Source organism: Cercospora kikuchii, assembly GCF_019650295.1.
Source record: "Cercospora kikuchii DNA, contig_00009, whole genome shotgun sequence".
NCBI lineage: Eukaryota > Fungi > Ascomycota > Dothideomycetes > Mycosphaerellales > Mycosphaerellaceae > Cercospora > Cercospora kikuchii.
This window is the reverse complement of record NW_025408590.1, coordinates 82,475-110,098: the sequence shown is the minus strand read 5'-3', so window position 1 is coordinate 110,098 and position 27,624 is coordinate 82,475. Positions and strand designations below refer to the sequence as shown.

Here is a 27,624-nt window from a genome sequence, read left to right as displayed (position 1 = left end):
TTGCCTGGTCGCCTGTCACATTTCATCATGTCAATGTGCTGTTCCTTACAGTCCGGCTGCTTCTTCACAAATGTGCTGGCATCGTGACTCGGCAGCGCGCATCAGAGGGAGGATCATCATGCAAATGACAAAGCCAAGCCGCCACAGGGTCTTGCAGGGACTCCTTGGGGGAGTGGATCAGACCGTCTTTCCCTATACGTGAAGATCTGCTGAAGTCGAGGCAGAACGGTCTTCTTTGCACCAAGAAGATTGAGAATTGCCGGCCTAAATGCGCGGAGATGCTTCGAACCTCGTGACCCGACTTCTCCCGAATGCCATATCGCTCGTACGCCCCCTAGCTACGTACTTGCAGAGGGGGTCCGCGCAGACGACATTTGCCAATTTGGAATTCCAGAGCGCAGTCGAAAACATCCGTAAGGTGGCGAATTTAGGCTGCCGTCGCTGTGCAGGCAAGCCATGTCGCCAATGTCTATATACAAGATAGGAGAGCTCGGATGTCTCTCCTTATCATACAGCTCCAGAGAGTACAGAAAATATGTCTGCCGCGAGCCTTATTGTAGCTTTTTGAACGCGTCGTGAAAGTGAGCACAGTATGGGCGATACATGACTATCAACAAAGTGAAAAATTGAGTTGTGCAACCCTCGTCTTGCAGCCAGTGTCGTGTTCGCACCAGCAAGTACACCTCAGTCTGCGCCGAAGGAATATATTGGTAGTAATGTCATGGTTCCATCACCGTAGATGCGTGGTGCGGGTTGAGCCAGCGGCAGCAGAACACTCCGTGAACCACAGTTGTCGGTCTCGTATTCTAGCTGATGATCATTGAGATCAACATTTGGTGGCGACGGTAATCTCATGATCAAGCCACGGGGGAAGACAGTCTCACGTCCTTCGCGAGTGCAAACGGCATCAACATGAAGGGATGTCGAGCTTTGCTGGTGCTTTGCAGTTGTTTTGGTTGTGAGCTCAAAGGCAGGTCAGTGGCTGCCGAAATGTGGTCTCACATAAAACTTGGTTGTGAAGTTGTTACTGCTCTCAACACAGAAGTGTTGATGCCAAGGCCCGGCAAGCTGCCGGCGCTAGTGCTGCTAGCCGAAAGCTCTTGCTCCCGCTCGTGCTCTCACTCACTTCGATACCTTTGCTGACAGCCTCGCACGCCCTTCGCGCTTACGACCGACCCCGTCTACCCCGCGAGTCTCCTCTCGATGATATACGCCGCATCACCGCGATAGCCCGAACCAACGGAGGACGAGATGGCCGACTTCAGCTATGCCGACGACATGGAACTGCAGAGGCTGAATGATCAAGTGGTATGAGCCGGATCTTGCGATGGCGCATGGGAAACAGCAGCTGACAATCGAACAGCTCGCAGATCCGAATGAGTTCGAGAACTGGGAAAAGCTGGTCCGCGCCGCAGAGACACAAGAAGGAGGCTTGAACCGCAACTCGAGCCCGCAAGCAATTGCTGCGACTCGAGACACATACGATCGCTTCCTTGCCCGCTTCCCGCTTTTCTTTGGCTATTGGAAGAAATATGCGGACCTCGAGTTCTCTATCGCGGGGACTGAATCTGCGGAAATGGTACGAGCTCCTCGGTCACCGTGGTGAACAAGTGCTGACGGTATGCAGGTCTACGAGCGGGGCGTCGCAAGCATAGGGCTATCAGTAGATCTTTGGGCCAACTACTGCGCTTTCAAGGTCGAGACCAGCCACGACGCGGATGTGATCAGAGAGTAAGTTGAAGGGCGCCCCTTTCCTTTCCATGCCCATAACTCCACAGAGCCACTCGCTCCAAGACAGCTATGCCCTGTGAGGATTGCTGCACATACGCACTTCAAGTGGTGAGATCTCCAACCCACAGGCTGGCTGCTATACGAGTCTCACTTTTAATCACTCAGACCCGCACTTCACCACCATTGCGCTCGCACTATTGCGCTTGCTTCTGCACGAAACGCTTGATCATGTTTATTTGATGGAGTGTTGGTCATGGTTCGGGTTGGGAGTTCCAGCTCCATCATCAATATGTTCGCCACCCACTCATCCCTGTTTGAACCCTTGCTACACCCGTCATCATTTCTGCAGACTCTGACATTGCTCGTGCAGGCTTTATGAACGCGCTGCGGACAGCGTCGGGCTGGACTTTCTGGCACATCCTTTCTGGGACAAATACCTGGAATTCGAGGAGCGACTGGACTCTCATGACCGCATTTTCGCGATTCTGGGACGCATAATTCATCTTCCACTACATCAGTATGCTCGCTATTTTGAGCGGTATCGCACAATGGCAGCACAACGCCCAATCGCTGATGTCGCGACGGAAGACGTCGTAGCTCGTCTCCAAGCGGACATTGCACAAGAAAGTGCCGAGAAGCCGCGGAACCCAGCAGAGGTCGAGCGCGAATTGCGCACACGCATCGACGCATATCATCTGGAAATATTCCAACGTACACAAACCGAGACCACAAAACGCTGGACATACGAACAGAACATTAAGCGACCGTACTACCACGTTACTGAGCTTGACGAAGAGCAGCTCGACAACTGGAGAAAGTATCTGGATTTCGAGGAGACAGAGGGCGATTACGAACGCACCAAGTTCCTATACGAGCGGTGCCTGGTAACATGCGCTAATTACGAAGAGTTCTGGTTTCGGTACGCACGATGGACCATGGCGCAAACGTCAATCACGAAGGAGGTGCGAAATGAGGAAGTGCGAATCATCTACAGCCGTGCGAGCTGTACTTATGTCGCAATCTCTCAGCCAAATATACGGCTGCACTATGCCCGATTTGAGGAGTCGATCGGCAAAGCAGACACTGCGATTGCCATTCACGAAGCGATACTGGCCACTGCTCCTGGCGACTTGGAGACCATCATTTCGCTGGCCAACACGCACAGGCGCCAGTACGGCGTTGATGCTGCTGTCGCTGTTCTCAACGAGCACATCAGCAGCTCCGAGTACAACCCATCCATTCGTGGCGCATTGGTAGCCGAGTTGGCTCGCTTTCTATGGAAGGTCAAAGGCGATGTTGATGAAGCTCGCAAGACATTCCAGAAGCAGCAGCAATGGTTCTCCGACTCGAGCGATTTCTGGCGAGCCTTCTTCGATTTTGAGCTCAATCAGCCCACATCTTCAAAAGAAGAACCTTCGCGGCATAAGCGTATCAAAGCTGTGTTTGACGACATTCGGCACAAGGCGCGCTTGTCAGCGCAGGACCTCGCTGAGATGTCCGGGAAGTATTTCGATCACCTTCTTGACCGTGGCGACGCAGATGCGATGCAAGAGTACATTGAGCTGGACATCGCGCTCAATGGTCCGTCGAGTGTTACAGTAGCTAGTAAGCAGAAGGCCTCTGGAAAGAGTGCAGCCCAGGCGAATGGTTCTTAGGTACGATCATGCCTATAGGAAGGCCATCGAGATTCTGGCCTTGGCGCAACTAGCCGGTATAGGCTCTCGCTATCTGGACGGGTCGCAGCCTGTAGGAGCGTCTCCAAAGCCAGCTGCGGACGCGTTGGACTGGGTTGGAAGTACCCGTAAGGCGCCGGCTGAAAGATGTAAGATACCCAAGACTTCAGCTTGGCAATTCAGTAATGCAGTAGCTAGCTTCAAATAGATCATCGACTGGAGCATCAACATGGTCGCTTGTCATGTAGCCTACCTTTCCTTGCTCTATGACTTTCTCCAATTACGTCCTACGATCAATTTTGGTCAGTCATGACATATGAGGCCTGAGACAATACAACTACAGGGCGGACTTCCGGTTATGCGTCTCAACGTATGAGGGACAACTGCCAGTCCGTTGGCAGACGAACGACAGCGTCCTCCTTCGAAGGGCCGATGTGCCAACTACACATGGACAAGACGTACGCGAGTATCGAGCCCAGAGCCTCGCGTCCTCCCACTCTGGTTCGCTGCCACTATAAACCGTGCAGCCCAGCTATGCGTGGGCATGCTGATCTGAGGGCATGACCGTGGCCATCGAAGAGGCAGATGATCGCGGTCTGGATAACTCGCAAGATTGGCCCGTCAGTATGATCTCTGGTTGTGGTCTGCTGAACACGATTGGCCCCTGCGCGAGCATCTTGGCCTGATGAGGTGGTCGCTCTCATGGAAGACGCAAACAGCTGGTGACGGGGCTTTCACGAAGTTGACCTGGCAATATGATCTCGAGGTGTGATCTGTTCAGTAGGCTGCTGACTTTGAATTGTTTGTCTCATCGCACGGTCAACCAGCATATCTTCCTGCTCCCGGCTGCTGCTTTTCTGATTTCATTCCCACACATCCAACACCATTGAACAGCACAAGCCTCTTTGGACAAGCACGTTGATCAAGCCTACTTTGGCATCTACTGTTGCTACTTGCAATCACAAGCCTCTTTGGACAACCACGTCAGTCAAGCTGATCTCGACCTCTGCCACTGCTACTTGCAACTTCAACCCCCTTTGGACAAGCATTTGATCAAGTCAACTTCGGACTCTCATAGCAAGTCTGCAACAACAACCTCGTCTCTTCCTTAGCACCCGTTACTGTTAAGTCGACATGCGCTCGACACTTCTTTTGGTCCTCTACGCCGGTGCTGTGGTGTGCTTGCCGCATGCCGTAGCTCCGATCGACGATGCAGTCCAAAGCAACACAACTCACAAGATTCTGCTACGCTCCCCGATGGATCCGGTAGGCGGAAGTGGAAGCGGGAGTGGTAGTGGAAGTGGGCAAGGCACAGGACGGGGCAAGCATCCCGCGAGCCCAGGTGAATGTCAGGGCAGTCCGAAGCGAGTCAAACCAGACGTCGACACCATTGATGAGACTTGCTCCAGAGCTGGGGACATAGTAAACTTGTTATGGGACCCAGACGCAACGATCATGCAGACATACAACCATGACTACTCCAGGTCCTGGGACCACAAACAGATCGGAGCGGCAGGTTGGGAGATTGGTCAAGCGGCGCAAGATATGAACAGGCTCTGTCCCGAGCTGGAAGGACTTTTACCGGATTCAGAAACACTGCGAGGCTATCGCGGTAACTTCGACATAAAATCTCCAACGATTGCAGTCGCCAATCAGAACGCATTGCAACCTGATTGGGAGACAAATTCGAGCCAAAATGCACATGGAAGCAATTTCGTTAATTCATATAGTCGCGATAGCAAGGCTTTTGGTAAGTGCGCTCCAGTGGTACTAACAATCACTTGACTGACAGAATACAGTGATCTCATCGGCACAACATCAGCTTTGGCAACATGGCATCCCCTCGAACAAGATCCCAGCACAAGCTAGTCCCGACATCCGTTGGGCAGATATAGCCTACTACGACTGGGCCAGGCCTATGCACCATCCAAAAAAATGGTTTGTGATCAAGCCATCCCAAGGAGCCACTCGACTTCTCCATGCTGCACCAAGTTGGTTCTTGATTAAAGCAGCTGCGACCTCACCAGATACGAAGCCTGTGACCAAGTATTGTCTCGATTTTTATGGCATGAACGAGTTGCCCGTCTGGCCCAAGATTCTGACCTTTCCAGCTGGCTCATATTGCTACAGTATGCTGCTTGGCACAGCCAGCTCTGCAGAGGTTGCTCAGTTTCTGATCTCACGCCGTGGGGTATTGGGCCACCAAGTTCTCCTATCAGTCACAATATATGCCACAAGTGACGATAAGAAGCAAGACGCCCCGAACCTACTGTGGCAGACGGCGAACTTCGAGCCTCAATTCGATCGCATAAGGCAGGTAAACGGCGGTGCGGACTTCCCAGAGACGCCTGATGGGTTTCCACATATGCTCAAGCCGCTTCCTGCTGGGCAGGGAGCCTAGAGAGCTGGCCAGTGGGCATCTTCGGCTCACAATGGCCAACAATGAAGTTTGGAGCGATGTGGGGGAAGAATTCTTATACGTAAGTTGAGGACTTATCAATAATGTGAGATACTAATACTTCCCCTGTGGATGTACAGTGCTGACTTCGTGTTCAGAACTCAACTGGAGTACGATACGGTGTTTCTGCAAGAGAGGTTCTTTGTCAAGCAGGCCAATCTGGTGATTGCAATATCATGCGAATGCCATTCATTTTGGAGATTGTTGGAGCGATTGGACATGTTCTGTATTTGCGATATACGTGTAGCACAGCAACCTATGGTCTTATCATCTCAAGAAATCAGAATTCGTGTTTTGGGTGCACGCGATGTGTTTCGGGATAGCTCTGGACCACCCGGGGCTATCCAAGGAGCAACATGTGACAACGATGGACAAGGCCATTTGAGAAGATCTCAGAGATTGACAGTCGCTTGCGCTAGCGTGAAGCAGTTGAACCATACAAATGATGTGCGAAGCTATATTTCTGTTTCATCGAGGCTCAGTGCAGGCGCTGAGTGCGACGAAGACGGCGCCGTGTAATGTGCAGGCTGGCAGAGCGAGGGTCACCGTGCCCCGGTGCAGTAAGTATAAGAATTCAGTGTACTCTCATATTCTCATTGTATGCAAGTTGGGCAATTGAGCGGTACAGGCAAGCTACGTCCTTGATTTTGCTCGCCCAGAGAACTTGACGGCATTGTCCAGCAGTTACTCGAAGACGACGAGTGCGAGTCGCACTCAACAAGGTTAGGAGCATGGCGCGGTCGTGCTACGGGGCAAGGGGTCGTGTCTCAACAAACTATAAGCCAGTCCAGTAGTACAGCTAGACTATGTCGGTAGTATTTGCTGGATCCACAGCTTCACGGTGCTCGCATTGAGTCCAATAGCTGGGAGGCGATGACGTTCATTGGCGAGTTATAACTTTGTTGAACAACAAGCCATGTAGCTCTTATTTGACGTTTAGATATTGGTCGCTAGGGTGCCACGGCTAGGCTATGCCCTCTTACTTGCAGAACTTCCGGTCGACAAACCTCCTCCTATCATCTCATGTCTTCCGATGACACTCGATGACGGTAAAGCAGAACGGCAGATGAAGAATGTCGTACTGTTTGTCAGCAGTTCCACAACCTTTCGAGACAGACCAGCGATAGGGCTAGAGAGAGGCACAACTAGTGCATGACCGTGGAGGCGCAGCTTGCTTGTAGTGCAGCTGACGCGAATGGTACCACGAGTACAGATCACTGTCTGCCAACAATCCCCTCGGTGTGCGGATCATCAGCGGCAGTGCCAGAGGAAAAGCAGCTAGAGAATGCTCGCGCGAGGGGTGCTCGATATGTGGTCGGTGGTTTTTGATGGTATAAGCTATCGCCTGACTATTCCGTGATCTGATTTTCGTTACTGCCATCATCCTCGTTGTCCTTGCGGATATGGATCAAATTAATTGTAATGAGCAGTCACCTGGACAGCTGGTGCCATGAGGGGTCCAGCTTCTGCTGAGCGATTCTTTTGATTATTTTCTCCGCAATATAAGCCTCCGAAGAAAGAGTGCGTCCTCATTGTCTTTGAGGCCTGGTGATAAGCATGAAGGCAGTTGCGAGGAACCAGTAGAACACTGCGTTCAGGCGTGAAGGTCCAAGTCGGCAGCATTGGAACACGACCGGACAGAATTTCATTTTGGCGACGTAAGGTCGACTGTCGACGTATGAGCGTGCCGGTACACGCCAGCGATAGCTCTGCCCACGTTCGCCTCATCAGGTGTCTCGGAGCAAATACAACGAGGCTCCAACACGTGAGTTGGATATGTGCCGGAAAGGCATGCTCTCAGCCCATGTGTCAGGCGCTCGAGGCCATAAAGGCGTACTTAGAAGACCATATGCGACTGCAGCTTTCAGAGTCTCGTAGCAACAGCACTCTCATTACGACGATCTCAGAAAATGCTCTGGCAGGTCGCAACCAGTCTTGTCTTTGTGCAAGTGGGCCAAGGCGCACCAACAGACTTGAAGAGATCCAATACTGGAGGGCCATCGCAAGGTAGACAACAGCCAAATGCGGCGCCGGCAGGAAACACAGACACGCACAACCCTTTCGCGCTCATGGACCACTACAGGCTGCAGGGAGTGAGCATGATGAACATAATGGGACAAGAAGATGCTCGTCAACTTGATTTGTACCGCAGTCCTTTCAAAGTTGAGGACTTCTGCGATCTCAGTCATGGGATTTGGGAGTCTCTTAATCGTGGTCAAGACGCGCTGGTGGTGTTACAGAAAGCGATACCTGAGCTTGAAGGTCTGGTCGGTGTAAAGGGGTTCGAGTCGCCAGAGTCTAGGGTGAGGTGGTCCGATGAGGAACTCTGGATTGACGAAGCGAGGGCCTTGAATCCATCTCCCGACGAACTTGAGTACCGAAATTTACTGAGTGGCCCAAACAAAATGATCAGTGAGCGAGTCCATTGAAGCAGCGCCCCGAATGACGCTGACTATTTCTAGTTTCACTGCTACGCGAAAGTTCCGTCATTGCAGACGCAGACCGAGATGCCCAGTATGAGACCAAACTCGGGCGTTGGTCCGACGTGACGTTCCTGTCCTATGGTCTCCTGGTGACCGCTGGCGAGGGCGGCGAGAGGAACAAAGATTTCCTGAACGAAGCGCCTGAAGGCTACATGCCAGTTCAAAAGAAATTGGCCCCAACTTGGTTTTTGCAGCACGACATCGAGGTACTAGACGAGCTCGCCGATGTCGTCGAATTCTGCCTGGGAACTTATCACAAATGGAAACTCGCCAGCTGGCCAGGGGTCACATTTCCCATCGGCTCGTTCTGCTATCTGGCACTTCTTGGAACCGAAACCGGATCTGAGCTGGCCATGTTCTTCGTCAGACACCGCATGGCAATTGGTCGTGCAATGTTCGGCTCAGTGACTGTGTTCAAGGATAAGTCTGGCAAAACAAATTTGTTGTGGTGGGCAGCGTATGACGATGCCATTGTTGAGAGGCTTGCGCTGGTGATGAATGTGAAGAATTCGCAAGGCAATGACGCTGCCAGGAGACTTGCTACACCTGCCGATGCATTCCCTTATCCGCTGGCGCCTGTGCGTGCTCCGGGCAACCATTGATGAAGTGCAAAGAAGGTTGATTTTGAGGTGATGGGTCCGGGAAAATTGTGCGGGAAGTGTTTTAATATTCTGCAGCTCTGGTTCGGTTGTGCCTTCAAGCGTCGAAAGATCGTCGTGGGTTTTGGCTTTCTTGCCAGTGAAACTTCCCGACAGGTCATCTCAAGCGACAGCTTCTTCTTGTCTTCAAATAGACAAAGACTAGTACGACTCATCTCCCAACTCGATTGGTCACCCAAACCATCCTTTCCCTTCTTTTCGTTTCTGTTCTGCGCGCTCTTCCATCTATCGAATCACGATCAGTTTCCACGGCGAAGATTGATATCGTGTTCGCTGCCACCTACCCATTGCTTCTTACACTGCTTATACGCACTGCAACATGCATCAGCATCCAATGCGGGAGCCATATCTGATCATACTTACTCAAAATAATCCTGACACATCGCTCGGTCACCTCCGTTCCTCCGCAAACACTTCAAGCTTCGATTCGCAGCATCTTGACATGGATCAAAGTATTCGCTGTAGCGCTTGCTGTACAAATGTCAGTCCGGAGAAGACATTGTGGCGGAACTTGGTGGCAACTGGAAGGCGCACCTTTCGAACCGGGAAGAGCTTTGGGTCCACTCGGTCTTCTCAGCTTCCTCAACTCCAGTGTCTTGCGGTGTCACATCCTTCGACATGATGTCTTTGATGGAAAGGTGATGAAATGCATGGACATCAATGAACCAAAGTGAAGTCGCATATGCACAAGGATTACCGCACGGACGTGGCTAGCGTCGGCTGCAGCCGAGAGACCATGTTCACGGCGGCAACTTCGACACACATCACGAACGGACGAAGGAGCTCAGACACATGTGCTCTTGAAGCGGTTCTCGCGCCTAAAACGAGGTGCTGCAGCAGCTGTACGAAAATCGGCCGCGTGACTGAGCTGAATATATACTAATATGCGATCCATTGCCCGATCTGGGCCTAAAATCCGAAAAAATGGTATGCGTCTAGCCTTTTGGATCCTCACACCATTAGGAAGGTGGTATTGCACCATAGTATCATATATACCTAGAGCTTCAGCTCTCGCCGGCTCGCTTTCTCAAGGCCCTTCTTCACGAACTCAAGCCATAGAACGATTGCAAGCAACTCGACACAGTAAGGAGAGGAGTAAACATGCCAGCAGTTGCCCAGAGTCTGCTTGATCAACTGCATCTATGCTTTGACACCATACGGAAAGGAATGGGGTCATACCTGGACTATCTTGAGGATGGTGGGTAATGCAGGAAGTCGTCAGCCTCAGACATTATGCTGACAGACATGAAGCCGAGTTCTGATGGCAGAGCCAACAGAAGGGGCAGAGATCTAGGTCTAGAAGTCGATCACACACATCCAGTCCTCCGGAGAAGAGTTGGCCTAAAAGACCTTAACCTGTGAGGAAGGCCAAATGAAGGATGGATTCGCCGAAAAAATGGTGGCGTTCGGATTCGATTTTAATGCATAGAGCGTTTTAGCGAGCGAGCAGTGAACTTTGAAGAGCTTTGAGGAAGAGCTTCCTTAGCGATGCTGATATTTGAGCTCATGGTCGAGAGGAAAATCATTTTTAGGATTGTACGTAGTGGAGACGCTCAGGGAGTGGCCGGCAATCGTCTCACTCCTCATCCGAATCAATTTCGTGTTGTCGTAGCCATCAATTTTGTGTGACAAGTCTGTCCTGCATCTTCTGATCATGATCCGATGCGAAGCAAAATGTTCGTATGACCAAGGAGGAATTGAAGCATTGAAAGGCAGGGAAGAAACAGGGCGGGTTGAATGATCGGCGGGGAATACCGCGCTAGCGTAGTTCGGATGATCCGTGCCGCACGCGACTACGTAGGGCTGAATCTGATTCACTTCCAAATGTTTGACGCGACGACCTCCAGAAAGCCGTTGATGCCATCTTCACATCCTGCAGCTTCTCAGCCCACTTGAGCTTCACTTACTACAACGTGCATCTGAATCCTCACGTGTCCGCTTCTCCACACTCGCGGTGGAAGCTGCTCCAGACGAGAGCTCATTTCAGGAATCCCACATCCGCCACGACCCTTGCCCCTCGACGACACGTCCAACACAACACAAACGACACGTCCCCATGACACCGACAACGACCTGAACGACGCGACGCATCTCGCAACAACACCATCTGTCATGGACGAATACCACGAATCCGAGGGCGGCGCACGCAAACGAATCAAGATCTCAAAGACCTCCAGTCGGCCGGTGGGGAACGGCCTAACCAGTCCTGCTATCATGTCCTCCAATACCCAGATCAAGCAAGAAGCAGGACCCAGCGAAGGCGTGTTGTTGCCAAAGACAGAGACACAACAAGATGCCGGCCACAGTCACGACGGAAGCTGCCACCATGAGCAGTCGCTGCGGGCGTTGCACACAGACATGGAGGCGATGAGACAGCTCATCACGTGCAAGATGTGTTATAGGTTCTTGTACGAGCCGTATGGGCTGACTTGTGGACATACATACTGCTACAGCTGCCTCTCTCAGTGGATGGCTACGGCAAGAACGTGCCCAGACTGCAGAGCCCGGGTGAAAGAGGAGCCCAGGCCGACTTGGGTCATCCGCGAAATGGTCCGCGTTTTTGTGGGAAAGAGTGAATTGCTGCCAGATGGAGAAACCACCGAAGAGCACGAGAAGATGGCGAGAGAGGAGGCAGAGATCGTGGCCAAGGACAAAGCCAATACCAATGTGGAGACGGGAGGTCTTTTCCGTGGACACTTTGGACGGGGCACGAGACTGAACCCACTTACGGCCGTGCGAGACTATGCCGACAATGTGTGGAGATGTCCCGATTGCCATTCCGAGGTGGAAGGACGCAGATGCACTGGATGCAGAGCTCCGGTTCGCATTGATGCTGATTCCGATGAGGATTCTACAATGACGGATGACGATGAGCTCGATGGTTCACTTGCAGATATGGATCACGACGCCGATGTGGATCTCGGTCTAGACGGTCACGTCTTCTTCGGCTCTGAGGGCTTCGGTGAAGGCAGTAGTGACATTCACGATGGACTAGACCACTACGACGAGGCTCGACTCCACTACATTACTGATCTCCAAGACCATCCGCATGTGCATCGGCTCCTTGACTCTGAGGATTCCGAGGACTCGGAAGGAGGCAGCGACATGGAAGGTTTCATAGATGACGACGTGCAGTTCGAAGAGGATGCCACCGTTGACGAAACAGAGGATGAGGCTGAAAGCACTCCTGCACGCCCGACTGCTTCGCAGCAGCGGCGCAGACCCATTCTTTCCGATTCTGACGATGATGACGTTGAAGAAACCACAGGACCTCGGCGTGTGGTGCCCAACATTCAACGCCTCGCTGTGCCTGATTCAGCAGATGAAGATGATAGCGACGATGGACCGATCGCCAGCCAGAACGGTCGGCGACGCGGCGCCCGTCCACAAATTGACAGCGATGGGGAAGAAGATGAAGATAGCGATGGGCCACCGGAGGACACAATGGTTGACTTCTCGAATCTTGGTGCCTTTTCTCCCGCCACAGAGCACAGCGATGACAGTGACGAAGAAGGAGAGGAAGATGCGATCGAGCAGCCACGTGGTATCTACGACACTGATGAAAATGAGGGCGAAGATGAAGACGAGAGCGACGAAGATGCATTTCCGGTTGTGCAGCAGCGCAATACACGCGGAGCAGGCAGTCGTACTCAGCCATATGACTTTGACGATGACGAGGAGGACGAAGACGGAGATGGAAACGAAAGTGATGATTCTGATGAGAGGGGTATGCAAAACGGGTGGGCCCCCAGCGCTGCACGTGTAATCTCCTCCCAGATCCCAAAGCTAACCTATAATTCAGATTCTACGTCTGAGCCGGATCTCGGATCATACAGTCATCGCCTACATACCCGCGGCCCTCGCCGAAACCGCCATCGCAGTCCACCGCCTTCTTACTCGTCCCTCTATCCGCAAGGAAACCCGCGCATACAGCCCACATACCGCTTGAGTCGCATTCCAGCAGAAATCATCTCGAGAGCTGCTCGTGCCGCCCAATCTCGTGGTGCAAATGTGGGTCAGCCCGGCCATCCCTTCCAGCTGTCCAACACGTTGGCGCGTCTGAACGCCGCCCGCGAGCAGGATCGAACTGATCGCTTCCCTGCTCCTGGCCAAACACATCACTTTGGTATCGTCGCGGATTCCGAGGACGAAGCTGAGATTGCAGAATATGCCTCAGGTTCGAGTGGCAGCAGCAGGACTTTGCAAGGCGATCCCGCACCTCCTGCCAGCATCACGGTCACGGTCGCTCGACGTCGTGGGAGACGAAACCGCTTCCGTAATGCCGCGCCTCAATCGGATGAGGAGTGAGAGGCTGCGAGCATTCAGGTTGTCGCTGGCATGTTGTAGAACTCCGGCGTGAGCGGCTATGGTATGGAAAACGAACATTCAGCATGACCTTTTCTACATAGCGTGAACGGCTGTACCGATCATGAAGATCGTCTTGAAGCCGAAGAAGTACAAGCTTTTTAATGAGCATTCGTGGCACTTCGTCACGGATTTTGGATGCATTTAATCTGATTTTCATTCATTTTTAGACCTCGCTGCATGCCTGACTTGCGTCTGTGCAGTGGCAATGTCAGTAGCTCTTCGCGCGTCGCGCTGCGTTTTGAGCCTGGTCGTCTTCTACAAATCTCCTCCCAAGCAAGACGTGGCCGACAAGTAATTGCCAAGTGCTGTCCAATTTCCTTTCCAATGCCAAACGGTCCTGTCCTGGGGGTCTCAATTTCATTTTCGTGCCTTTTTGTACCGTTCTGTGAGTCGCCTTGTGGGTATCTTATGCTTCATATCGTCTTCGCACCGTTCAGGGAAGGGGAGGGGTTGTGCTTTTTGTGGCCCTTCACTGCTAAGCAGCACGCGCAACGCGTCTCCTGCTGTTGTGCATCCAAGGCTCCTGCTCAACTTACGGCCACCACGGAGTATACACTGGCCATTGACCATCACCGTCACCCTGACCATCAATGGGTATGGTTTCGCCCAGCTCCGCAAGATCATACTGAGCGGGCGTATGTCCATTCAAACATCCGACATCATACGGAACAGGTATGAACTCATCCAGAACCCCAAGGTGAGTCTCGACAGACATGAATCCAAGCGGGCCCTGGTGAACAGGCTTGACGGGCATGGAATCACCTAGCCCCTTGGTGTCACCCTGATCAGGGACGATTCTGCTCAGATCCATAGGGCCACCCTGAACAGGTACGATGCTGCCCAGACCCATAGGGCCACCCTGAACAGATACGATGCTGCCCAGACCCATAGAGCCACCCTGAACAGGTACGAGCTCGTTCAGACCCCAAGGATCATCCTCAAGAGGCATGGATACCGCCAAACGCCTAGGACCACCCTCAGCAGACACGAGACCACTCGCAACTCCGCTCTGAAGAGACATTCCTGGCTCCACGCACTTTGCTTCAGCTGAAGCGATTGCTTTGCGCTTGCGGGGAGCCTTGTCCTTTTCCTCAGTTGGAGCGATGGCTTTGCGCTTGCGGGGAGCTCTCGACTTCTTGTTCGCCTTCGCCATCTCCTTCTCCTTCGCCTTCTCCTTCTCCGCCTTCTCCTTCGCACGAGCCTTCTTCTTCGCCTCCTTCATCAGCTTCGCGAGGGCCTTCTGAATGTTTGGGCAGTTGCCATGGAGCCGGATGTCTTTGAGGCTAGGGATCGAACGCAAGGCAGTGAAGCCCGATATCCGGAATCCAGGGAGGCCAGCTGTAGAAGCCTGTACGCTCTTGAATTGTTCTTCATCGATCCAGATGTCGAGTTCCTTCAGGTAAGGCAGTGCAGCGACCATTTTGGCGACTTTGGAAAGCTCGGCTTTGAATCCTACTTCGATTGAAAATGCGAGGTAACGGATGTGCATGCGACGGGTTTCTGGCGTTGTCTTGAGGAAATCGCGCAGGCGTCCGATGTTCTCACATACGAAGAGGGTATCTCCGTAGAACACTGGCATGGCCTCTTGGTAGATCTGCTTGCTGACTTGCAGCAATGCCAAGTGGGTCGCTGGAGGCGAACATCTAATAGAGACTCTTGGCGACTGCCACGTGGTGATGCGATGAGGCCATCTGACAAGTCCCGGGAAGGGCTGCTCATAGTCCTTGGAGAAAGTAGAGAGTGTCGTCTCCACGTATCTCCCCGAGTTGACGTTGACGCCAGATCTGGGCAGGAGCAGTGCCATTCCGTAAATACGCAACCGCAGCTCGGTCGGCAGGTCCATAAGGCGGAAGTGTTCGCTAGAAGCTGCGCGAAGGAGGCGATGCAGGTAGCCGCACGCTGCACTGAGCGAGTTCAGTACCCAGGTCCCACCGTCAGATGACGGGGACTGGACAGGGTCGCCCTCAACAAGCTCCTCGCCATCTGTCTTGTGATGAATTGGCGGATCGAGTTCGGAGAAGATCTTCTCGAACTCGACAGACACAGCGTCGACTTTGTGACGGTCGGAGATGTCCCAATCGAATTTGGTGAGGAACGCCAGGGCTTTTGTACAATAATAGTGAAACTTGTTCACGATCCAGAAGTGGATGGCTCTCTTGCTCATCTCTCCGTTAAGGATTAGGCATATGACGACGATCTCAGCGAGCGAGAAAGGCGGTTTCTTCTCGGGGAATCTGAACGGTTCGATCACAATACGAGCCTCAGCCTGTAGATCAGCGAGCTTTTGCGCTTCTGAAGGGAGATTCGATTGGCTCGACGCAAGAGTGGCGGGATATGAGGGGCCAGAGCTACCTTCGGATGGGTCAGGCGCGCCAGTGACTTCGCCGTCCTCAAATTTGGTTGGAGGATCTGGCTCTAGACCGTCATCGTCGTTCGTGGTCATGGTGTGCGGCAGTGGTACTCGACAAAATGGAGTACGGTCAGTATCGACTCGGCGAGAGTGTGCAACGATGGCTTTGGAACACAGCGGTTGAGGAGGCGCGACCTTTGCTTCTTGATTTGCTTGCGTTGCTGTTGTGGTTGGAAAATGTCGATGCGAAAGGTCCGAGTGTTGCCGGTATGTCAGGCCGCCTATGGAATAAATACTTGGCACAAGGGACACACTCAAGCCATAAGCCTCACCCCGTGCCGGGGCAGCCCCTTACGTGCTGGCATTCACTCATACCCTGCAGTGAACGCTATGCTAGGCCTCATAATCTTGAGCTGAGCCCATGGCTGGCTCTCTGGGGCGAATGCGAGCTGCGCTTGCACCAGCGTTCTTGCGACAGGACACGTGGACTGCGCGGGTCGATGAGCAGTGGCAGGCATGACTCTACTCTACCCATTTCGTGTTGTGGTAAGTTGGTGAGTAGAGAAGCCGGAACGTGGAGAAGAGGAAGTCGTCGGTGTCCCGAAGAAGCTTCCATACCAAGCTTGTCCGCGCTTGGTCAGCCGCTATGACCGCATCTCGACCACCTTTCGCACGCCAACGCCATTTCTGTTTTCTCGCCAAAATTGCCTGCCCACTAAGCAGCGAAGCACTCTGAATACCAGTGAGAGCGAGCGCGAGAAAGCAGGAATCCTCCAACAGATCATCAAAGTCAGCTAAATTCGCACCAACAAGGATCAACCCGCCGCACGACTCAGACGATGGCAGAAACTACATCAGCAGCACCTGCGGCCAACGGCGCCAACGATCAGAACACAGGAGGACGCGGAGGCCGAGGCAGAGGCGGTCAGAGAGGCGGGGCGTCGCGTGGAGGCTCGTCGAACAGCTTCAATGGCGCTCCCAACGAACGAGGGACTGATAGAGCCGGACCCGAAAGCAGAGGAAATCGAGGGCGGGGCAGAGGCAGAGGGCGGGGTGGAAGAGGTGGTCGTGGCGACGCAAACCACAACAACCGCGACAGAGCATTCAGCAACAGCCAGCAGGACTCATCAGCAGTACAACCGCCTCCGCAGCCTGGTGGGTCGGGCGTCTTTGGTGCTCGCCTGACCAAAGACGCCGCGGAGAAAACCCAAGGCGAGGGCGCAGGGGCGGAGGTTGAGGGCGTCGACGACGTTGAGGCGGAAGTGTGCTTCATTTGCGCATCTCCCGTTTCGCACAACAGCGTTGCGCCCTGCAATCACCGCACCTGCCACATTTGCGCCCTACGACTGCGTGCGCTGTACAAGACCAAGGCTTGTGCGCATTGCAGAACGGAGGCCGCAAATGTGATATTTACGGATGATGCTGAGAAGAGATATGAGGACTACAAGGAAGGAGACTACTTCAAAGAGGACAAGAACTTGGGCATTAGCTACGAAAAGGCCGAGATCTTCGAGGATACTGTCTTGCTGTTGCGGTACAACTGTCCAGACGAGGGCTGTGATGTTGCCTGTCTTGGCTGGCCAGACTTACATCGACATGTGAAGAGCGTACACCAGAAAGTCATGTGTGATCTCTGCACAAGAAACAAGAAGGTCTTCACTCACGAGCATGAACTTTTCACACACGCAGAGCTGAAACGACACGAGAAGTTTGGAGACGACAACCCGGGAGCTGTTGATCAGAGCGGTTTCAAGGGCCACCCAGAGTGTGGGTTCTGCAGAAGACGCTTCTATGGCGATGACGAACTTTTCTCGCATTGTCGTGAGCGTCATGAAAGGTGCCACTTATGCGACAGAAGAAATGGAGGGAACAGTCCTCAATACTTTCTGAATTATGATGCTTTGGAGAAGCATTTCAACAAGGACCATTTCCCATGCCCGGACAGAGAGTGTCAGGAGAAGAAATTCGTGGTTTTCGATTCAGAGATGGACTTGAAGGCACATCAAATCGAACAACATCCCAATGGACTCACAAAGGATTCCCGGAGAGTGGACCTCTCTTCCTTCGATTATCGGCCTCAATACCAAGAACCTACACGCGGCAGGGGAGGTAGGCGAGGAGGCCGCGGACGTGATCCGAACGCAGAGCCTATGCCAGCGGCCTCAGCCGGTAACTTGAGCCGAGCAGAACTAGCTCACCAGCGGGAGCGCGAGATCCATAGTGCACAGTCTGTGACAGCTCGCTCATTCGGAGGTCAATTGACAGCACCAACTCCTGCTCAAGCCTCGTCACGGCCAGCACCAGCTCCAGCTCAGCAAACTCCGACTGCAGCCGCTCCACCTTCACCTCGACCAGCTGCAGCGCTTACGCCGCAAGACCAAGCACGTCAGCTGAGACATGCCGCTGTGAATGAACGCGCTTCAAACTTGGCGCGCAATGAGAAGGTCAAGATGGACGAGTTCCGTGAGCGTGTCTCAGCGTATACAAGGGGCGGGATTTCAGCTGGCGATCTCATCGACGCATTTTTTGCTATTTTCGACACATCATCAAATGAGATTGGTAAGCTCATTAACGAACTGTCGGACATCTTCGAGGTTCCCGGCAAGCGCGAAGGATTGCTCAAAGCATGGGCAGACTGGAAAGCCGTAAATGAAGATTACCCAACTCTGCCAGGACCTGCTGGTGCGAACACGACTGCAGCTGGAGTCCTCGGGAAAGGTGTCGGTACGTCGCGTGTGTTGAAGCTCAAGAGTTCTACGGCCAAAAGTTCACAGTCGGCTGTGTCTCGCCAGGCATCATGGGCTTCCGCCGGTAGCTCTTCTGCAGCATCCTCCAGCAATCCCTTCCCATCACTCCCTCCTCGCAATGGCGGGCCGTCAGTAGCGGGCCGGGGCAACGCAGCGCCTGCTCCTACGCCCAGCTGGCTTGCTGTTCGACCGGCCGCAGGCTCTAGTGGCCAGTCACCTGCATTGACGCCTTCAAGCTCTGCCCGCGCGTCGCCTGCTATTGGCGCTCGTCAAGCACCAGCAAACGTCAGAAGCTCGGAACTGTTTCCTGCTCTCCCAGCAGCGAAGAAGCCTACCAGCACTGTCTTCTCACCCGGCTACACTGGACGAGGGATTATTAGAAATAATTCCGGGACACCCAGTGTCAGCGCGTGGGGAGGAGGCAGCGGTACCACTACTCCGGCTGCGGAAAATCCGGCGCAAACGGATGAGAATGTTGCGAGGAAAGGTAAGAAGGGGAAACAAATCATGTTCAAATGGGGCTAGGTCACTCGAGTTCCCAGCACGGATGCTTCTCACCAGGATTGTGTCTCGATGTGACGCCTCAGCAATGCCATCTTTCATTGCTTCGTGATTTGATATTGCAGTAGCAAATGCGTGCACTCGGCAACGCAACAGGATAGACCTCATTGCTACCGGAACGAAACATACAACAAGCAATGAACGATCACAGCAGACTTTCTTCCCCGTCCCAAATGTTTCTCGCATTAATTTACATATGATTTCTGCTTGCTACATACCTTTCGAGTCATCCAATGCAGCAAACCTGGAGCGATACAAAATGTGGCAGAATACTGCCTTTCAGCATACATCCTCACACAGATCGGACCATCAACCGCAACGGCAAGTTCCAGATCAACAGCAACAACAGCAACAGCAACATCAACCACGAGATCAATTTCAACATCAACCATGTCTGCAAGCGAAGCTACCTATGCTCATGACGAGCGATCGCCGAGCACCGTCGTCGACATACCCTCATTCATCGCCTATCTGAAACAAGAACGTGATGAGATTGTCATCCCGCTCCGAGACGGCAAGAACGATACTGGTTGCAGCAAAGATTCCGAGGAGTTCCAGAAGGTCCAGACTGCACGATCGAATCGCCTCAAAGATCATCTTGACATGCTCAAGACGCCGCATGTGAACCACAAAGTACTAACAAAGGAAGCGGCGCTCGCAAACACTTTGGAGATCATCTGCACCGCTCCCGTTTTCAAAGATACGGATTGCAGGATAGCTGCCCAAGAGTTACAACAACGATATGCGCGAGAATATTTTGGCGCAGGAGAGGCTGTCACTCTCGGTCCTTCAAAGGGCGAACCAAAATGTAGGAAGTATTTCCACAACGGCCTCACTCCCGGCAAGACGTGGCGCAAAACCGAAACAGACCCCGCGTCCCATCAAGCTGTCAAGGCTGGCGCTCACGGCCTTACACAAGGTGGCATCTACGGACATCCGCTGTCTGGTGCCTATTCCGTTACACTCAGGTTCAGCAAGAGCAAGCTGAACCATGACGATGGCACCAAGATCCTGTACGGAACTCGAGGAGGTCGCAAGGCAAGAGACCCTACATCTCTTCCCGCCCCGAACCGCGAGACTCTTTCTCTCCGTGCTTCAATCCGCACCATGATACCTGTTCGCGTGCTTCGCTTTACACCTGCTGGGGGCAAGCGGGGACAATACGGTCCAGCGGAAGGCTGGCGATATGACGGCTTGTACAAGGTTACCGCCGTTGAAACGGCCGCGAATAAACATGGTGGGCTGTTCGAGCAGTTCACTCTGGAGCGTTTGCCACTCGAAGACAACAAGGGCTGGTCGCTTGCCGACTGTTACCGTGGAGAGAAGAGCTCCGAGGAGGATGCCCGCAAGCAGACGAAGGAGGAACTTGAAACTGACAAAGAGGTTGCTGACGCCCAGGCTGAGCGCCAATTCTTCAACATCACAGTCAACCAGGCTGGCGGCGAATCTGGCCATGCTCAGAGCGCACCCTCTGACGTTCCTGCAGAGACGACGGAGCAAGAGAGTGATCAGGGATCTGAGGAGGGGTATGAGGAGTCTGACAGCGACGAGTCGGCGGATGATGCGGGCGACCACTGACCGTAGATCACTTTGAGCATGATGGCCTGCCGCATTGCTGATAGAACGTTCTCTCATTGTTGAGCCGGAATCTCCAATGGTTGGAGCACGCTCATGAGAGCTCAGATAGCTCATCGAGGCGGAAAGGGCCTCACAATCTACTCCAAACTCATCTTCCACTTTCCACTCCCTTATGTCGACCACCACAGCTCAAATGATATTCTCGTCACACCCTTTCATTACGTTTCGCGATCTGACCTGACCTGCCTAGGTGGTTCTACTTCACTTCGACAAACATCATGGGCGACAAGCACAGCCTCCGGTCCGAGCTGGGATGGGCTATTTCAGAGGAACGAAGAAGCTCCTAGTGATGCTGGCATACCTCGATGGACAGCTCTCTGCCACAGTCAAGCAAAGCGTTTCATTTCCTTCCCGAATTGCGCACTTGACCTTCTTTACAAGGATCAACACAACACTCGTCATGTACGACCTAGCACAATCGCTGTGATACCGCACCAACGTACCATGCGGTCGATCATAACCCAAGAAACCCAAGATATTGTCCACAATCAAATGCTCCCGAATCCCAGCGTCAAACGTTGCACCACATCCCTGCAATCGTCACATCTATACACGAGGGCGTTGTCATACGAAGCACGAGAATCTTGCAACACTGTGGCTGTCCCAAAAAGACTGGCAACATTTGACAAATCTGACTGTTCTGAAACTCGTACCTTGCAGGTAGAAATGTATCTCGCATACATCCGCAATCAACACCGCATACAGACCGAACGTACTCCGTTCACCATCTTAGCATCAACAACATCCCGAAGATACAACTTTGTCCCACGTGTTCGCGTTCATCCTCCAAGATCAACCCGCTATTCCTCCGTTCGACTATTGTGAACTCCGCCACCATTCCAAGAAAGTCCATGTTCGGAAAATCCCCCAGTCTCTTACCAAGCCCCAACTCATCGCCTGAATCGAGCATCGAAATTGGCACGACTCCAGCTTTTCCCTTCCCCAACATGTCTCAGAAACCATTATGCGCCGAGCGAAGTCCTGCCCTCCGTCCCTTGTACAGATCAGCTGACGCAATCTTGAAGAGAAGAGAAGCGCGGCCCAGTAATCACCCGCGCTTAGATATCGGCTACATATGTGGTTCTTGCTAAGAAGAAGTACCGTACCGCGGCTTCAATGCGGAGCGGGACTGGCAATAGTGTGTACAATAGTGTACGATCTCAGTGAAGACAAGAAAGTCATCTGCATTAGTCTTCGAGGGTCAATAGATCAAGGAAGAGATAGCGTTGGTGCATTTGGCACCTGATCAAGAAGAAGCTGAAGCTGCGCGGCTAGCGAAAGCAGCTTGTCGGGACATCCTGGTATTGAGCTTCATCAAGCAGGGGTGCTTCTTCGTGGGAGATTTTTTGATGATAATGATATGGTATGGCGTGGATGAGGTGCTCGCTGCTCACCACTCTTGCAGCAGTAGAGCTGATTCCGTTATCTGTCTCGTGATACTGTATGCTCAAGTGCAATCTGATAAGGGCATACATACGGCCGATGCTAAGGCCGGGCAATGTTCTTCACGCAGTAAAGCCATGAAACCGGCGGAATGTGACCTGCGGCGTAGGACTTCAGCATGAGCTGACGAATACCACCACTGGGATGACCGTCACAATCATCGTGAGCTGTTCTCCGATGCTCTCGCTCTCCGTATTCGTGCATCTCACTCATGTGTTCCTCATCACATGCGGTCTGCAGGAGGGTAATCCATCGGCCGTCGTAAGCCCGCCTCATCGCTCGAAATAGCATTCCAGCGCAAGTTCCTGCATAAGCCTCATCGCTCATGGTGTCTCTGTACCTACAGTAGCCGCAAAGTAGCATCTCTACATTTCAGCTCTCGGCAGTAGTGCGATACAGTACTTTGTAGATGCAAATTACACAGGCCCGCTGTCGCGCGAAGTACCTGCATAAGCTCTCTGCCATCTGCATGTCCTATACACAAGTGTCCGGAGATGGTGAAACAACATGCAGCGCGGCAAGCCTGTCGGAGTCCATCAAACCTACGTTAGACGCGATGGCGTCAAGCGTCAAAATGCCCAGGTACCTTCCGCACGTGAAGAGTCTTAGCGCGGCGTGCAGCTTGCAAAAAGCTGTGGGAATATTTTAGTGCAAGTTGAGAGAGCAACGCGGCTTCGGCACACTAGGCACGACCAAGGGCTTGCAATGCACGAATGCAGAACACGGTCGTACTTGGCTGTGGAGAGGCCCGATGAGAGGTCTCGGGCAGATGCGGCCAGATTATTGACCGCGGTTCACAGTCTTGCCGGCTTTTGCCACGATCGCGTGCCATCGCCATGTTGTATGGCCGACAGACAAGCCGAGTAGTGGAAGGAAGGTGGTATTTGAGAGTGGCTTCACGTGGATGCCGCGTGGCTTCTCGAGCGCTGGGATCCAATTTGCAAGATGTGTCATGGTCGTTGCCATATCGAGTCTGCTGAGATTGACAGCGGAAGAAGGCGATATTCCAGAACTTGATGAGAAGGTGTCGTTGAATTGATCGATGAGACGAAGGCTTCAGATCTAAGCATGTGTCAGCATCGTCCATGCCGTAGCTATCTTCTATGGTCTCTTTCCCGTTCGCGATCACGATCTCGTCGATCTCTGTCCCGATGTCTTTCTCGGCCACTGTCTTCGTGGTCTCTGTGTCTTCGGGAACTTTCGCGGTCGTAGTCGTCTTCACGCTCCCGCTTCCTGCGTCGCTCCTTTTCTTTGCGTCGGCGGTACTCGTCTTCACTCTCTGAGTCGTAATGGCGACGCCGTCGGTCACGATCATGACGATCGTCCTTGCCGTGTTTGCGGTCTCTAGAGTTGTCTCGACCCTTGTCCCTGCGTCGATCTCGAGAATCGTCTCTACGTCTTTTGTCACGTTCTTTCTGGTCGAATTCCATCTCATACTTCCGGCGTTCGTCATCCTGCTTCTTCTTCTCCAGTTCCTCCTCGGTGTAAGTCTTCCCGGTCTTCTTGTCTCTGATCAGAACTGGGTTGTAGATCTTCGCTTCTTTGCCTCGGGCTGCCTTGCCCCATGCTCCGATCTCCTGTGTGATGGCAGCATTCTCCTTCGCACCTATGCCCAGCAGAGCTGCTCGGCGCTCTGGCGCCTTTCCAGAATCCTTGACAATCTTCTTTCCTTTCTGACTACCAATGCCTTCACCATCTTTCCAACCCATACCACGAAGTAGAGCCGCTCCAAATTGTTCTACTGGTACCCGTGCATAGTCGTCCAGAGTAGCCATGTCAGGTGCAGATGCAATGTCATGATCGAAAGCATCTTCCTCGGTCATAGTCCCATTGCGGCCTTCGATCACCAAAGTTTTGTCTGTTGATGTCTTGCCCAAGAGGGCGTCCATGGCCAGCTCATCATCCGTCTTCGGTTTGGCAGTCTCCACATTCTCCTCGGTTGCCTGACTCTGCTGAGCATCTTGTCCAGTGCCAGACATCTCCTCGTCTTCCGCATCGTCGTCTTTCTTGTATGTATTCAATCCAAACTTCGGCTTGCTGGCTTCCACTCTAGCCTCCACCTCGCGCATCCTCTCATTCAAGGCTTCGCTATTACCGCTCTGCCCCTCTGGCAGTCCACTTTTCTGTCTCTTGCGCTGATTCGCCTTCTCCCGCCAATCGCGATTGGCCTGCGGTGCAATAGTCAAAGGTCCTTCTTCCTCCTTCTTACTATTGACATCGACTGCGCCGCCGGCTTTGGAGTCGAAATGCGACACCTTCTCTGTCCTCCCCACCGCCGAGCCATCATCCTCTTCCTCGTACAGCGCGGCGCGAGGTCGCTTGACGCCATTCGCAGGCGGCGGAGCTTTGCGTGCTGTGCCCAGCGACAATGAGATCCTGTTGCCGCTCATGGTGGTGGGATTGTGAGATTGCACATTGTGTATGGGCTTGCGTCAGAAAATCAACAACATCTTGAACATGACTCGCGTTCACCGCTTAGCTAAGCCGAATTCAGCCGACTCTTCGGCAAAAGCACCACAGTGAACATCATCGTGCAGATTAAGAGCGCTTCTATGCGGTTTTCCTAATTCCAACTTCATGTCGCGCAATTCTTGCAGCAAGTAATAACTTCTTCATGCAATAATGCTGCCATTGCGACAGAGTCGCGTCAGAAACTCATGACACGTTCTGCCGATATTTCAACCTACGATCCGGCTCATGAAACAAGCAGCACCGCCACGAGGCTGGAGCAATTGGATCAAGAGATGCAGACGACTCGAAACCGCTTGCGATCGTCTGCGACTCATCGCAGACACTTCGATGTGAAAATAGCTCTATGATCTGGCCGACGTGCGTGCAAACCAGGCTGCCATGTGTACGCTCAGACACCTCCGCGTTGAGTCTTCACACGGAAAGACGAATGTTATCTTGAAGCCACTCTGCAAGCCCAGACCACGAGGTGTTGCTGGTTGTCCAATATGATCTTCATATTATTGCATGCTGCACGACGACTCTCTTAACGCCTTATCCTAAGGCTGCATGCCTGACACGCAGTGCATGAACCCTCCGATAGCGTTCAGCTGTCAAGAACCACACCCGCGCCGGACTCGTGGTTTCGTCCGAATTTTGTCTTCGCATCCAAAAACGCCCCGTGCAGGCATATCCTGGTGGGAGGTTTGACAGCCTACCGTGACTTCCTGTACCCTTGAGGACCACCTCATTGGAATCAATATTGAAGTCGTATTTCTGACGTTCGCGCTATGTGGTTGGTGCGGGAAAAGGGGAAGGATGGGCTATACAAGCGCTCGCACTCGTCCGGACTCTTCATTTCCTAGAGTGCTTACCACGCTTACGACAACAACACGAAGACAACTCAAGGAAGAACTTGCCAGGAAATGGGGTGATGTTATTGAAGGCAATCGAAGAGCATGGGAAACTTGCTTACCTTTTCGTCGACAACCCCAGACACTCCTCGAAAATCTGGGACGGGAATGCAGCAACGCCCAACGCGACATGGTATGGCACTTCGGACTCCCGATGAAGAAGTCGATTGAAGCGTGGAGCTCCCCCCAGCGATGCACAGGTCCATGTCGCGATCACGCAAACAACCACGCTTCACCAGGGCTGAGCTGCAGCAATTTCCATCTGGAGACGAACTCTAGGATTTCTGCGTGTGATGACGTGCTCCGCATGGCAGCAAGATTCCAGGCACACATTCCGCCCTGCAGAAGTTGGCTGGACTTTTGATGAGCCAACATGTCCTTGTCGAAAGACCAGGCTCGGTGCGGCAGCCAATCAACAAATTGTGCTGAGCGACGCGTGTTGTGAACACAATCGAGGACCACCTTCGCATCGAATCCTGCCGGCTCGATAATGACTGGACGATTCGGAGAGTATCTGGAAGGCCGAACGACCTGGTGAGCAGCCGGCTACGGTGGTTGTGGAAAACGTGGACAGTATGCGTTGACACGGCAAGACCTGTACCAGGGTATCCTTAACGATTAATCTATCCAAGGCTGAGTGTCGTGTGCGACCTTCACGATAGGACTTCGAGTAGTTGCGGCATTCAACATGAAGGACCAGGCGGATATTGTCGCGTATCACAACGTGAGGACTATTTGCTGGACGATGCCATAGGCGACGATTGTTGTTGAGATCGAATTCAATAAACACAAACTTTGTCGCTCACTCAGTCGGACCGGAGGTTTCCGCCGCGACGAAAGATTTCGCGAACGATGAAAGAGCCCTTGGAAGATGACTGAGGACCCCAGAAACAGTCATCAACATCCAGGCGGAGTTTTCTGACAACAGCAACGATACGTGCGGGGACGCTCGAACAAGACAGCCAGGGTCGCGTCAAGCTCATATTACCAAGGACGCGTACTGGTGGTCTTGGTGGATCTCCAACGAATGCCCTGCTTGAGAGATCCGCAACCTGGAAGCAGAAAAACGTTGTATCCTGCCTCCAGCTCTGCAGGTGCAGTCTTCATCTCCAGGATTTTGGCAGTCTATTCTCGGTGACCTGGCCGCTTCGGCGAAACGAGTCATGCACAAAGGTCGTTGCAATGTCTCCGCGGCTGGCAATCTGCGGCACGCGGTCCCCGGCGGAAAGACATTCTGTGATTGATGTTGGGAATCAACGCCTCCAACAAAGATGCGCAACCCGACGACGGCGAGCGCCGCGGTGGAAGTGCAATGACTCGATGGCTCAAGTCGCTGCTGCAACCAACACGCAGTTCATTTATCACACGTTCCAATGCTGCAATGATTGGGAATTGTGTGCCGCTTGAAGTTGCTCGTCAAAGCCTCTTGACAGCAGTGCGCCGCCGGTCCGGAAGTCTCAGGTCTCGGATGCGGACGCTGGAATACGGCGCCACGCCACATGGCGAATGAGCATCGACACTTTGGAAGCCGAATTCAACCAAGCCCTGTACCTTTGCTGCGAGCTGACCCTCTGGAAGTCACCGGAAGACCGTGATGAGACCCTTCCCGACGTTCTTCGACTCCCATAGTCGAGTTCAACGCGGCAGCAGTAGGACCAGAAATCCATCTCACAGTGTGTTGTGATGACCTGGCCTTCCAAAGTGACGACGAGCAACACAACCGGAGGTACACGCGGCATAGAGCCAAGGCTCAACCGGATGTATTAGGAAGGAGAGCACACCTGGTGCCGCTCTCAGAGCAACGCCAACTGCCCTTCCAGAAGAACAGAGTGTGGTGATGCTCAGCGATGCATGCGGTGCCACAGGTGTCCATTGTGCCTTTCTTGCAAAACAAGTGAAGCACGCCTCACTTCGTAACAACAACTTCTGTCAACGAGCAGAACAGGTCGAGGCCGTTCCTCGAGGATGACACGGAAGCGCACGCTGTGTGGAGCCTACTACTTGGGCACTAAATGAGTGCCGCGAAACTGGCTCGCGGGTGTAATGCTGATCCCGTGATGCCGCACTCGTAACGCGATGGTGTTGAACCCTGACCTGTCGCCACAGGACACAGGCTCAATGGGTAGAATGCTGGATCCTGTGGTCTGTGAA

At 53.0% G+C, this 27,624-nt stretch overlaps 9 protein-coding genes across 9 annotated transcripts; 6 read left to right on the top strand and 3 right to left on the bottom strand.

Annotated features, from left to right (window-relative positions):
- Positions 1 to 1,251: 1,251 nt before the first annotated feature.
- Positions 1,252 to 3,386, top strand: CKM354_001218700 (uncharacterized protein; the record flags this gene model as incomplete). The annotated part of the gene is made up of 4 exons (XM_044807703.1): positions 1,252 to 1,308; positions 1,364 to 1,579; positions 1,628 to 1,731; positions 2,102 to 3,386. 4 exons carry the CDS (start codon positions 1,252 to 1,254, stop codon positions 3,384 to 3,386), a joined length of 1,662 nt encoding a protein of 553 aa, XP_044663638.1.
- A 1,275-nt stretch (positions 3,387 to 4,661) lies between these two features.
- CKM354_001218600 (uncharacterized protein) lies at positions 4,662 to 5,805 on the top strand (the record flags this gene model as incomplete). Its single annotated transcript, XM_044807702.1, has 2 exons — positions 4,662 to 5,154; positions 5,204 to 5,805. The coding sequence occupies 2 exons, from the start codon at positions 4,662 to 4,664 to the stop codon at positions 5,803 to 5,805; spliced, it is 1,095 nt and encodes a 364-aa protein (XP_044663637.1).
- Positions 5,806 to 7,772: 1,967 nt separating this feature from the next.
- Positions 7,773 to 8,947, top strand: CKM354_001218500 (uncharacterized protein; the record flags this gene model as incomplete). Its single annotated transcript, XM_044807701.1, has 2 exons — positions 7,773 to 8,274; positions 8,325 to 8,947. 2 exons carry the CDS (start codon positions 7,773 to 7,775, stop codon positions 8,945 to 8,947), a joined length of 1,125 nt encoding a protein of 374 aa, XP_044663636.1.
- A 228-nt stretch (positions 8,948 to 9,175) lies between these two features.
- On the bottom strand, positions 9,176 to 9,624 carry CKM354_001218400 (uncharacterized protein; the record flags this gene model as incomplete). Its single annotated transcript, XM_044807700.1, has 4 exons — positions 9,176 to 9,229; positions 9,289 to 9,316; positions 9,368 to 9,475; positions 9,539 to 9,624. 4 exons carry the CDS (start codon positions 9,622 to 9,624, stop codon positions 9,176 to 9,178), a joined length of 276 nt encoding a protein of 91 aa, XP_044663635.1.
- Positions 9,625 to 11,116: 1,492 nt separating this feature from the next.
- CKM354_001218300 (uncharacterized protein) lies at positions 11,117 to 13,312 on the top strand (the record flags this gene model as incomplete). Its single annotated transcript, XM_044807699.1, has 2 exons — positions 11,117 to 12,731; positions 12,807 to 13,312. 2 exons carry the CDS (start codon positions 11,117 to 11,119, stop codon positions 13,310 to 13,312), a joined length of 2,121 nt encoding a protein of 706 aa, XP_044663634.1.
- Positions 13,313 to 13,904: 592 nt separating this feature from the next.
- CKM354_001218200 (uncharacterized protein) lies at positions 13,905 to 15,815 on the bottom strand (the record flags this gene model as incomplete). Its single annotated transcript, XM_044807698.1, has 1 exon — positions 13,905 to 15,815. One exon carries the CDS (start codon positions 15,813 to 15,815, stop codon positions 13,905 to 13,907), a length of 1,911 nt encoding a protein of 636 aa, XP_044663633.1.
- Positions 15,816 to 16,561: 746 nt separating this feature from the next.
- CKM354_001218100 (E3 ubiquitin-protein ligase HEL2) lies at positions 16,562 to 18,994 on the top strand (the record flags this gene model as incomplete). The annotated part of the gene is made up of 1 exon (XM_044807697.1): positions 16,562 to 18,994. One exon carries the CDS (start codon positions 16,562 to 16,564, stop codon positions 18,992 to 18,994), a length of 2,433 nt encoding a protein of 810 aa, XP_044663632.1.
- A 426-nt stretch (positions 18,995 to 19,420) lies between these two features.
- On the top strand, positions 19,421 to 20,608 carry CKM354_001218000 (uncharacterized protein; the record flags this gene model as incomplete). The annotated part of the gene is made up of 1 exon (XM_044807696.1): positions 19,421 to 20,608. The coding sequence occupies one exon, from the start codon at positions 19,421 to 19,423 to the stop codon at positions 20,606 to 20,608; it is 1,188 nt and encodes a 395-aa protein (XP_044663631.1).
- A 2,597-nt stretch (positions 20,609 to 23,205) lies between these two features.
- Positions 23,206 to 24,501, bottom strand: CKM354_001217900 (uncharacterized protein; the record flags this gene model as incomplete). The annotated part of the gene is made up of 1 exon (XM_044807695.1): positions 23,206 to 24,501. The coding sequence occupies one exon, from the start codon at positions 24,499 to 24,501 to the stop codon at positions 23,206 to 23,208; it is 1,296 nt and encodes a 431-aa protein (XP_044663630.1).
- Positions 24,502 to 27,624: the final 3,123 nt, after the last annotated feature.